This window comes from Ilyonectria robusta (assembly GCF_021365365.1).
Source record: "Ilyonectria robusta strain PMI_751 chromosome Unknown BGZ61scaffold_2, whole genome shotgun sequence".
Taxonomy (NCBI): domain Eukaryota; kingdom Fungi; phylum Ascomycota; class Sordariomycetes; order Hypocreales; family Nectriaceae; genus Ilyonectria; species Ilyonectria robusta.
This window is the reverse complement of record NW_025764436.1, coordinates 1,893,945-1,905,381: the sequence shown is the minus strand read 5'-3', so window position 1 is coordinate 1,905,381 and position 11,437 is coordinate 1,893,945. Positions and strand designations below refer to the sequence as shown.

At 56.1% G+C, this 11,437-nt stretch overlaps 4 protein-coding genes across 4 annotated transcripts; 1 reads left to right on the top strand and 3 right to left on the bottom strand.

Annotated features, from left to right (window-relative positions):
- Nucleotides 1-3,329: 3,329 nt before the first annotated feature.
- BGZ61DRAFT_380551 (Lon protease C-terminal proteolytic domain-containing protein) lies at nucleotides 3,330-7,484 on the bottom strand. Its single transcript, XM_046242626.1, has 2 exons — nucleotides 3,970-7,484; nucleotides 3,330-3,874 (listed from the first exon to the last, which is right to left on the bottom strand). Exons 1-2 carry the CDS (start codon nucleotides 7,147-7,149, stop codon nucleotides 3,707-3,709), a joined length of 3,348 nt encoding a protein of 1,115 aa, XP_046110783.1. The 5' UTR covers nucleotides 7,150-7,484; the 3' UTR covers nucleotides 3,330-3,706.
- A 723-nt stretch (nucleotides 7,485-8,207) lies between these two features.
- Nucleotides 8,208-8,717, top strand: BGZ61DRAFT_526998 (uncharacterized protein; the record flags this gene model as incomplete). The annotated part of the gene is made up of 1 exon (XM_046253044.1): nucleotides 8,208-8,717. One exon carries the CDS (start codon nucleotides 8,208-8,210, stop codon nucleotides 8,715-8,717), a length of 510 nt encoding a protein of 169 aa, XP_046110782.1.
- Nucleotides 8,718-8,896: 179 nt separating this feature from the next.
- Nucleotides 8,897-9,770, bottom strand: BGZ61DRAFT_489796 (glutathione S-transferase; the record flags this gene model as incomplete). Its single annotated transcript, XM_046250256.1, has 5 exons — nucleotides 8,897-9,062; nucleotides 9,122-9,273; nucleotides 9,335-9,556; nucleotides 9,616-9,680; nucleotides 9,734-9,770. The coding sequence occupies 5 exons, from the start codon at nucleotides 9,768-9,770 to the stop codon at nucleotides 8,897-8,899; spliced, it is 642 nt and encodes a 213-aa protein (XP_046110781.1).
- Nucleotides 9,754-11,421, bottom strand: BGZ61DRAFT_553693 (uncharacterized protein; the record flags this gene model as incomplete). Its single annotated transcript, XM_046255552.1, has 3 exons — nucleotides 9,754-10,393; nucleotides 10,535-10,647; nucleotides 10,775-11,421. 3 exons carry the CDS (start codon nucleotides 11,419-11,421, stop codon nucleotides 10,197-10,199), a joined length of 957 nt encoding a protein of 318 aa, XP_046110780.1. The 3' UTR covers nucleotides 9,754-10,196.
- Between the last annotated feature and the right edge of the window lie 16 nt (nucleotides 11,422-11,437).

Here is an 11,437-nt window from a genome sequence, read left to right as displayed (position 1 = left end):
GAAAGCCAGAGCCCAGGACTCGGGTCGTGAGAAGGGGACGACCGATGACTTGAGATGCACAGCGTGCTGATATTAAACCATGACCACGACGTCGGCCTACCAAAAGCGGGCGGCGGCGGCGGCAGTAGTAGCGGGTATGAGGACGAAGTGTGAGTGGGCGTTGGTGTGGGTGGACTGAGTGGATTTGGGTGGGTTGGTGGATGAAATGGTGACGCGGGACGTTACGGGGGGGAGGCGGGCGGCGGGGACGCTCTCTTTGCCCGGGGCGGTTTTTAGGCCGTTTCTGCAGCAGAAGCCTGGAAGCAACGGGCCACCCGTCCGCGGACACTCCTTGGACGCCTAGAAGCCCACGATGTCTGGGGGCGCCCTGCCCTATCCCCGGGGACGACGGAGGCTGGGCCCCAGACATCCAGCGCTTTGCCAGGGGCCTCAGGGCGAGAGGGTAGCTTGCCTCGCTGAGTGGCCAGCAAAGCCACCACTGTCCAACGCCCACGCAGGGCTGTGACCACCCAACCTCACTGATGGCCTGGGGGGATCCCACCTCGTAGCGCTGACTGGCCTCCGGCTCGAGGCGATTTCATCCACGGCCATCCAGCAGCCCTGTCGTTCTATCGCCTGTCGCCCGTCGCCCGTTGCCCGTCACCCGTCGCCATCGTCTGTCGTTTGTCGCCTGCGCCTGCAGCATCCGTCGAGACGGTGACGCTCGCTGGTGGGGATCCATCGATGAGCTGGCCCCTCTAGACTCCCTGCTCTCGTCCCATTTCGTCCACGCTAAGGCGAGTTGGACGGTACCGGCGCAGATGGATGAGTCCAAAGGAGCCAAGGGGGGGCGGTGATGCATCAGGCAGGGAGAAGGTCGGGCACTGAGGCCATGGACGGATATTCAGGAGACAAGGGTGTTTGGCGGGATCAAGGAGGAAGTAACGCCAGCTCAGAATGTCGAGTGCTGAGAGGGAGGGTCGAGAGGCACACAGATGCTTGGCCTAGGTAGGAAGGCAGTGCGAGAGAAAATATTGTCAAGGCTTAAAGAGGCCAAAGACACAATGGAGACGATGGAGACAAAGAAGATCGAGGGAAAGAGGGAAGGAAGCATGGGATGAAATTGGTGACAGCTTTCATTAATCTCGAGTTACTCAAGGTAGGCAGTTGCAGCCTGAGACTCCTCGCTGCTTGCCTCCGGTGTGCTTCCCCGACACACCAGAGTCTTCGCTGGACGTGATTGCACAATCGCATTGCTTGTTCGCCTCAGGTTTTCACCATCATCGAAAAGGCAAAATTTCCAAACCCGCCATCACCATTACCATCACCATTCAGCACGTCCAGATCCAGCGTTGCCCAAACTCGACAAGTGGAGGACCTGACAAACCACTGTGTCGGTGTCGCATGGGACCTGGTCCTGGTCAACCTTACCACCCAACCCACGGACAAAACCCACGTACCTACTACGTAACTTAGTACGTACTGGCACTGTAGTTTTGGCCTGCGCGTGGCAGCCTAGTACTTTGAAAAACCCTGCCCCTAGGCTGCTGACCTCCAGGGCTCGAACCACAAGGCGATCCGATCGTCTTCGCACCGCCAACCGCCAACCGCCAACCGCACACGCAAGCCGCACCGCCATCGAGTTGGGCATCTGCCGCCATACGGCCGTCACCGCCTGACCCAACAACGCCAGACCGCATGGCTCTTTGCTAGCTTAGGACCGGCCCTAGCAGCCATGCCATGGCTCATGATGAGGCCGCCTAAACCGATGGACAGCGATGAAGCCCTCCCTCTCCTGACCTAACGGGTCTGCAGGCTGAGCATGTCGTATCCAGCCGCTCGCTGCGGTCTCATCGCCGTCATCATGTGCATCAGCCGACATACTGCTGACCGACAGGCTGCCGTAGATATTCGCCGACCTGGAAGAGACGCCAAGGCAATGACGCATTTTATGCTCTCTTATGCACATCTGTTTTGCATTTGAATGTCTCAGAAGGCCTGGGGAACCGCAGTGAAGTGCTATGGACTCTGCGTGGGGAGTTGACATTTCGTCCACACTGTATGGGCACCCCCATCCCATCTTGCATCTCGGCTCATACCCTGGTTTCCCTCAGGGTCCGATAGATCAAGAGCCGGGCTGAAGGGGTGTTCAAGCCGTCGGCTCGCTTCGTTTTATCCCAACGGCTTGTGCATATGCTCAGGTTCGGACTATTCTACCTATCTGGAGAGCAAGTGTTTCGCGTCCTTGGGCGCCAATCCACGTCCTGGAATCCAACCACAACCCCAGGTTCTTTACCCCCCAAGACTTCAATGCGCCACAAGAGTACATCTCTTGATCTGGAAAGTTCATCGCGGATGCACTACATCATTTCGGACACATGTGTAGCGTTCTCTTCTCTCTCATTCGAAGCCCATGGCGTCACACAACACCGGAAACTTTGCACGAACCCTTCCGTCGGCCCAATCGTGGGGTCCAATCCATCCATTTCGTCCACAAGCCCAAGGGCCGCACACAGAAACGTGTGGGGTCAGGCATGAGTGCAGCATCCCAATTGCTTGTTCTGGTCCAGTGAGGCTGTCCGGTGTTGTGACAGGCTGTCAGCTCGCCATGCAAGCAATGGAACCGCATCCCACTTCTCACCCACGTTGCGGTGCTAATGGGCTCGGCTCGCCATCCATTGGGTCGGTCGTTTTCCTGGTTTCTCGCTACCCATCATTTGTCGCATCATAGCGGGGCTTTCGCTTGAGCCGCCTGTTTTGGTCTACCCTCTCTGGCTGATTCTTCAGCCATTCTTGGAGGGGAGCCATGGGATACCAAAAGACTTCCTCCAAGCAATAGATCCAGCGGGGACACGCACACATATCCCCAAGTAGGGTCCTATAATTCAGCCCAGTTCTACTCACTAGGCCCGTCCCGCCCTCAACCCCACCGATCCCGCAGCCCAGCCCGGATCGACCGAAACGTGTGTATCCACGAACAAGGACCAGGTCCTGGCGTGATTAGCTTCGAGTCGTTGGGTCTTGACGTTTTAGAAAAAAAAGGCTCTTCACTCCATTCCCATCGATTGGGCCACGACATAGCCACATGGCCCTCTAGATCGCCTTGCCGAGACCATCCTGCACAGCCCGTCGTCTCCGGGTAGCGGCCCGATCACCGGCCTCGGAATAACACCAGCCAGCTCACACCTCTTATCTTGGGGATTGCAGTCATTGCCATTGCCAGCTCAACAGGGTGTCAGTCAAGTCAATCGGGTGATACCCAGCACTCAGCAAAGCCCGTGTCCATGGGTCATGGGGTTCTCGCGGCCATGGTAGGCTATCATGGGATCAATTGAGCGCATAAATCAGTATGTAGGTAGTAATATCGGTTGTCCAAAATGTACAATTATACACGGAGATGTTGTCAACATGCTCACATCTACTGCTGCTGCTGCCTCTCCACCTCCCCAAATAACCACTAATGCTGCTACTGGGCGTGTTTCTAAAAGTACAAGGATCCACATGTTGGTATAACAGAGTAGGAGTCTTTATGATTGTTTCCATCTAGGTTTCTTGCCCGGTGCCCAAACGCCCCCAAAATGCCCTGCAAGTGTCTTCCCCTCGCTCTCGCTCTCGTTCTCCGCGGAGCTTGTGCCTACGAGCCGTACGGACGTCGCCTCCTGGTCGGTGCGTGTCAGTAGGCATGTGGCAAGCGCGGGCGAGAAGTAGTAAATCCTCTCATACGCGTCTAGTCGTCCTCCTCAGCGGCGGCCTCGGTGTCGCTCTTCTTCTGCTGAGACTTCCACTCGCAAACCTTGCACTTGTTGGCCTGGTCGCGGTCGAGGTTGGGGAAAATGAGGTCAAAGACTTCGGGATACCAGGCCACAGGGTGGCCCTCGATACCTTCTTTAATGTTCTATCGCGTATCTGTTAGTCACGTACTTTACCGGGAGAGAGAACGCAGGGGGTGTGTGGGGGAGGGAATAACCCCCGTGCGGGATGAGAACGTACCTGGGGCAGCTCCAGCCAGTCAGACATGTTGTCCTTGGGGAAAATAACCGTCTTGCAGCCTGCACGTCGAGCGGCGACGGTCTTCTCGCGGAGCCCGCCGATGCGGAGGACCTTGCCTGTCAGGGTGATCTCTCCGGTCATGGCGACAGTCGGGTCGACAGGGACATCGAGAGCGAGGGAGAGCATAGAGGTAGTCATTGTGATTCCAGCCGAGGGCCCGTCCTTGGGCACAGCACCGTCGGGCACATGCAAGTGCATCTTGGCCTTGTTGAAGAAGTGGTTATCTGGGAACTGCTTGACCATGAAAGACTTGGCAAAAGAGTAGGCGATAGTGGTCGACTCCTTCATCACCGTCTTGAGGTTACCAGTAATCTCGAGGTTTGGCCGGGTGGAGGGTCGCAGGGGCGCCTGCAGGATGGACTCGATGTACATGGCGGCGCCACCCATCTGGGTCCACGCCAGGCCCATCGAAACACCCGGTGGGCTTACCTCATAGAGGCGGTCCGATGTGAAGACGGGGGGGCCGACGTAGTCAGTGAGGTTGTCCTTGCCAATGACGACGTGGACAGAGTCGGGGACCTTAAGCGCCTTGCGGGGCTTCTCTGTAGTCTTGACCTCGCCTGGCTCAGCCGACGCCTCCAGGTTCGCCTCCTTGCCCTCCTCAGCCTTCTTCTCAGCCTCGTCCAGGGCGGCTTTATCCTCGTCAGTCAGCGCATCCTCCTCGGGAAGAACCTCCTCGCCCAGCTCCTGGACGATCTTAAGGGCCGATTTCCGGTAGACCTTCTCGATCTGCTTCTTGAGGTTTCGGACACCTGACTCTCGGCAGTACGACTTAATCAACTCCTCGATGGCCTCCTCGCTAAGATTGACGTCGGCGTCCTTGAGACCCGCAGCCTCCTTGGCAGCAGGTGCCAGGTATCGCTCGGCAATAGCCATCTTCTCATCCGAAACATAACCGGAGAGGGTGATTAGCTCCATTCGGTCCAAGAGTGGTCGGGGAATTGTGTCGGTCATGTTGGCCGTGCAGACGAATAGAACCTTGGACAGGTCGACTGGAACATCCATGTAGTGATCCAAGAAAGAGTTGTTCTGCTCGGGGTCGAGCAGCTCAAGAAGTGCAGATGAAGGGTCACCCTGGTATCCGCGACCAATTTTGTCAATCTCGTCGATCAGGATGAGGGGGTTCTCGGTCTGGCACTTCTTCAGGGCCTGAATGATGCGACCAGGTAAGGCTCCCACGTAGGTCCTTCGGTGTCCCTTGATCTCAGCCACATCCGTCAAGCCACCGACACTGAATCGGTAGTACTCTCGGTTGAGAGCGCGAGCAATTGACTTTCCGATGCTAGTCTTGCCAACACCAGGAGGTCCGACGAAGCAGAGAATCTTCCCCTCGACGGTGCCGCGCAGCTTGCCCACCGCAATAAACTCGAGGATGCGGTCCTTCACATCCTTCAGTCCGTGGTGGTCCTGGTCAAGGACCTTTACGGCGTTGGGGATGCCAAAGTTCTCAGGGCTTCTGCGACCCCAGGGGATCTGGGTGAGCCAGTCCAGGTAGTTCCTTGTCACGTTGAACTCGGAAGCGGCCGTCTCGAGATGAGCGAGCTTGTTAAGCTCCTCGTCAAACACCTTGCGGACCGCATCGGGCATGGCTAGGTTATTGGCCTTCTCCTTAAACTTCTCAACGAGCTTGTCCTTGCCGTCAGACTCGAGGCCAAGCTCTCGGCGGATGCCCTTCATCTGCTCCATGAGCCAATACTCTCGCTGCCTCTTGCTAATCTTGTTCTCCACATCTTTGCTGATCTTGGACTGCAACTGGGCGTTCATGAGCTCCTTCTTGAGCACCACGAGAGCCTTCTGCATCCTCTCTTCCACGTTAAGGCAACCAAGCACCTCTTGGAGCTCTTTCTGTTCACCGGATGACACGGCAGCAGCGAAATCAGCAAGCTTGGCTGGTTCTGACGTCACGTTGCCAGTCGACTGGCTCATGGAGAAAGTAGAAATCTGGTCCCGGAAGAGGTTGTTCATAGTGGCAACCTCCTTAAAGACGTTGACGATCTCATTGGTGACGGCTCGGATAACGGGGCTCTTGGGGTCGTAGGGCTCGTCGGCGAGGTTCTCCACATTGACCAAGCTAACAGGGTATTTCTTGAGGAACGAGGTGGGCTCGTACTTCTCAGTCGTCTGGTCGGGCATCTTCTCCACGGCGCTCTCTTCGAAACTAGCCACAACATCCCCCTTCTTATCTTGGGTGGTTTCCTCCTCGACGGCTTTCTGAGGAATTGGTTCGGGGATCGGTTCGGTCTTAGCATCGGACTTCTTGGCGTCCGGGCCACCGGGAGGCAGCAGGCTGGATAGTCGAATGCGGCGGTGGGGGTAAAGGATAGCAGTCAGGGCGCCCTCCTGCCCATGGATAGGGAAGGCACTCGTAATTTGGGCAAACACGCCGACATCGTACACATCGTCCGGGTTGCGGATGACATCCTCGTCCTCGTTCTCGTCCTTGAACAAGAAGGCACCGACGTACGGCTGGCCGCGCTTGATCGACTCCGTAATGGCGGTTGCAACATCGGGGTCCTTGATGGTGATTGCCTTGTAGAAGCCGGGGAAGAGTGGTCGTCGAGCAATGGGAATCGCTAGAACCTGAGGGTATACCTCGGGAACGACAGGCTTCTGGAGGGCCTTCTCGGCGGACTTTCGGCCCCGCTTACCACCCTCACCCCCAGAACCATCGTTGCCAGAGCCGGAGCCAGCAGCGCCTCCTGCGGCACTGCCTGCTTTGTTATCCGGCGATTGGTTGCCGCCATCGTTCTTGGCGGGAGCTGATGAGTCGGAGCCCGTGTTCTTCGCATCGGCTGTGAGCTTCTCCTCGGCCTCTTTCCGCTGGTGCTCGAGATTTGCCTGGGCTTCCTCCTCGGAGAGAGGCTCTGTTGGGGGCTCTATCGCTGAGTCGAAGAAGCTCTTGTCCTTGTCCTCCTTCTTGGCCAGCCTAGCCGACGTGGAAAAAGCCGCCCCAACTAGTCGCGGCTGCAGGGCCGGTAGTCGGCGGCCGCAAATATGAGGATTCCGGTAAGCTGGGGATGAGGCCCATCTTCGTGCGATGGCTTCGGAGGGTGCTCGGGATGCATGCGCGGCGGAACGCTCGAGGATGAGGCGCCCGGAGAGGCGGGATCGAGGAATCATGGTCGGCGGGAGCTGTCGGGAAGCTGTGGGTAGAGGGGATGGAAGGACGGCAGTGGTGGCAGCCCCCCGCGCTGGGCAACTCGGAAACGAAGACGGGCAATTAGGAGATAAACGAAGGGATGCGTGTAGAGGAGAAGAAGAGCGGGTGTATTATCGGGGTCGGTCGAGAAGGGGGGGTGTTGGACGCAATTGTGCACATCGCCGGAGGTGGAGGCGACTTAATAATGTCTTATGGCGACGTCGGACTAGAGCGTCGACATCATAAATTTCGGACACCATGAGCTTCCATCGGCAGAATGTCGGTAACGCAGCCGGCCAATCCCGGCGCTGTTTGGGCCTGTTATCAGATTGCGATATCCCTGTACCGGGGCTCGCGCGCTGCCGCACAGAGGCATCTTAGCGACTATGTAGATAGATCATGACAAGGTGCCCATTATTTGGCAGCCTGTAGAATGATTCAAGCGTTTTCCTATACTATCACACTATTTCTACTGTATTGGGAACTAATCTTTTGCTGACAGCTTAGAATTGTGCGAGTATCTCCGATCTCGTTATTCTGTCTAAATGGTACCTACTGAACATGCCCCCCCACCTTAGCCTGTACACGTATACTCGTGCCTAGAGTATTGCAGGGCTTCCGGAAGGGCGGGAGGACAACACACGCAGAAGGCAATGTAATTGTAGGGTAATTAAACCATTGTTCGTTTTACAAATCCACAGCACTAGTGAGATCAGGCATCCAGAACATTCTGCCCGCTCACAATTAAACCATGACCGTTGTGAAAGATGACCAATGCATCGTGGGTCTCTTCCATATCCATGTGCACAGAAGCTACCCTACACCACCTGTAAGAACATATCCGCAATATCAGCAGGAGCCAATGGGCAGCGACCATCTCCACAGCCCATTCGGGACCTCTCGACGCGATATATCCTTTCGACATCTCATTATCGCCTAGCATCAAATTTGATACATTAGTTCTTTTGAGTTTCGCCTTGACTTCTCGTCGACCAAGAATTTTCACAATCCCAGTCAGGCACCTTTAAATTCTCCCACCATGCTACCAACCCCGCAGGACGGGGATGTCTCCTCTTCTCTCACCAAGCTTTCGCTCAACAGCCCAAAAGACGCTGCCAAGCCCACAAAGAAGAAGTCAAAGAAGGTTGTCGTTGACTCCTGGGAGGACGAGGACCTCTCTGACTCGGAGCCCGAACCTCCGTCCAAGGCGGATGAAGATGACGATGCTGCATCCCCACCTAAGCAGCCCGCAGCTCCTCCGCCAACCCCTCTTTCCCCAGTTGGCCCATCATGGACCCCCGGATTAGAGTCTTCCACATCTAGGGCACCCGTCGATTCGGCTCGCCGGCCGGAGAAGACCGATGCCGTGGCGCGGCGCATGATCGTCGCAGGCCTTGGTCTCAAGGCGCCCAAGCTGACTGATGAACAGCGGGCCTATCAGAAGTCTGTTCGAGAGCAGGAGAAAAAACGACGAGAGCAAGAGAGAGCCGCAGAGAAAAAGGCACGAGACGACGCTGAGAAGGCCAAGGCTTCTGTTTGGGACGACTAGGTTAGGTGGCACATGACACAGCCATTCCAGGCAAGATGGAAAGAGTGAGGCAAAAAATGAATTGAGCGCTTCTAAATCGAAGTTGTATCTATCGGATGAAGTATAAAGGAGCAACAAAAAAAGGCCCACGCCGTGCTATGCTTAATGACAGTCTTGTCATGTCCCATACCTTGCACCCATTACTCAATATTCTGAAGACCCTTCTTGACGGTAGGACGAGCCAACAAGCGCTGGTGCCAGGCGAAGAAGTTGGTGTACTTCGTCTCGATCTCATATTTCGCCCAGGTGTCGCCGAACATGGGAAGCATGTTGTTCCAAGGAACGAAAGCCAGATCGGCGTAGGTGCTGAGGAAGGCTGCGTGAGCAATTGGAAGGAAGAGATGGGATGGGGGAAGTTGACATACCATTTATCACCGACGAGATACTCCTTGCCTTCTAGGATTTTGTCTAGGACCTGGACAACCCGGACGGCCTGCTCCTTGTAGCGCTCCTTGGCGGAGGGCACATCCTCAGGATGGAAGAAGTGGAACCAAGCAGTCTGGCCAAAGTAGGGTCCCTGTGCACAAGGTTAGTCTGAAGTTTTTTGTATGTTTATAGCCGCAATTATGCGATCTCACCTGGCCGGACATCTGGAAGTGCAGATACTGCTTCAGTTGCCATTTCTCGGGGGCGGAGGTGAACGTGAGCTTGTGCTCCTTGTCGTAAGTCTCGATAAGGTACTCGATGATGGCGCCCGACTCCCAGAGGGTGAGGCCGGTATTGGGATCCTCGATGGCGGGCAGGCGGCCGTTGGGGTTGATCTTGGTAAAGGACTCATCCTTGGGGTTCTCGATGGGAATCTGCAAAAGGGAGTTGTTAGAACGAGGTTCTATGAATGCATGGAAAAGGTGAGACATACGGCGGTGTAGGGAACACCGAGCTCCTCGAAGATGATGATGACCTTCTTAGGGTTGGGTCCCTTAGCTGGAAGGGTTGTCAGAGGGGAGATGCTTCCAGGTGGAAAGTTCTTGGCGTACCGTGGACGTAGATGGTGATGGGCTTGATATCAGACATGATGGAGAGAGTGGGTGAATGCTTTTTGTGATGTGAAGGATGGATGTAGTGGATGGATGGATGGGAGTGAAGGGACTTGGTGGTTGATATATTGATTGAATGGTTCGATTGATGCTGTTGTTGATTTTATTTGACTTTCATTTCTCGCCGACGTCCCTCCTCTTATAACCATTTCTATCAGCGCCTTGGCTTACTTGGCGTCCACAGCATGATGATCAATGGTTCCCTCAACAAAACTCGGTTATGGAGCAGAAGGATGCCGATTTCTAAGCTCGGGTTAACCGTCTCACGCAAGATATGCAGTGACAACTGCCCATTACCGCTTTGCATCAAGTGGAGGTGATGGGATCTGGATCGTGGCCCCCCCCAGCGCGAGCACTAAGACTGATTTCGTATACGGCGGCTTCTGGCTGGCCCAAGGAACGATTAAGCTGGGGACATAGCCCGCGCGCGTGTGATGACTAAGGAACCGCCCGCCGCCATCTTGAAGAGAAAGCGTGGGGAGCGGCTCTCATCGAGATTCGCCGTCTGGCGGTAAGGCCGATTGTTTTTCGTAAAAGGCGTGTAATTCGGACCTGGATGTTGCCAGAACCAAAGATGGCTGCCATATGGCTGTTGCGACGCTGCATTATTCAGCTGCTGTGTAAGCTGTAAGCATCGGCAACTCCTCCGGGTGACGTTGCCGCTATGGGCATCTCTTTGCAGGATGCTTGATTTAAAATGTCAAGAATCGCGCTGAAATAGGACCGAAACACGGTGAGTACCTAGGGAAGTGGATGCCGAGGGCTTGTAGCGAGGAGGAGGTAATTGAAGAAGGCCTGTTATTGTTGCACTGGGCGGTGCATCCATGAGGCCGTCGTTGTCGTTCTCGCCGTTGCTAGAGTTCGTTCGTCCATCACGGCCTTTCGACTTCGAGACCCTCCAGCTTCTCCAGGAGCGGTAATGTCCTCGCTCCTTTCATCAGCACAAGTTGCTTCTCGAGCCCATCGCCCTCGGCCGCATACTTGACCGCGACCGTCACGCCCTCAAGCCCCATCTCCTGCGCTGCCTGGTTCCACAATAGCTGCTTCAACTCGCCGTCCTTGGAGCAGCACACGTATCCCAGAGGTACTGACGCGCGGAGTTCCTCCTGTACGCCCCGCGTCGCCGGCTTCTCGCCCACCAGCAGCCCCAGAACGTCAGTGTCGCTACGCCACCCCGGCGGCGCCTCCGCGCGCGCTCCCTTGAGCTCTCGCACGAACATCGGGCTCGGGCTGCGCGCGCCGGCCTTGCATTGCAAAAAGACCTTCATAACGTGCCTCGTCGACGGCGGCTTCCACGTGCCCAGCAGGTCCAGCCCGCGGTCCGATGCGCCCCCAACGCGCTTGAGGACGAAGCCGTACGGCGAAAGCGCCTCAGCGACTGTGTACTCATAGTGGGTGCCCCTATACACAGTTGACTTCTTGTTCAGCCCAGTGCGCTCCACATAGGCGAGGAAAGTGGCCAGGTTTGAGTGTTCCTTGGTTGGCGCTTCGGGATATATCAGCGTGCTGGCGGTTGTTGAGTTTGTCCGCCGCGCGCCAATTCTGGCCGGGACGTATTTTGGAGAGGGACATAATTGTCGGATGGCCCTCCTAGAACTGCGATAAGAGGCCAACAAAGTTTTATCCATAATCACGGCTGATCTG

Bases quoted from the DNA above. Each gene is read 5' to 3' on its own strand.
- BGZ61DRAFT_380551 (XM_046242626.1), bottom strand. From the start codon at position 7,149: ATGATTCCTCGATCCCGCCTCTCCGGGCGCCTCATCCTCGAGCGTTCC. The intron at 3,875-3,969 runs GTACGTTCTCAT...GATACGCGATAG, and splicing joins ACTGGCTGGAGCTGCCCCAG to AACATTAAAGAAGGTATCGA.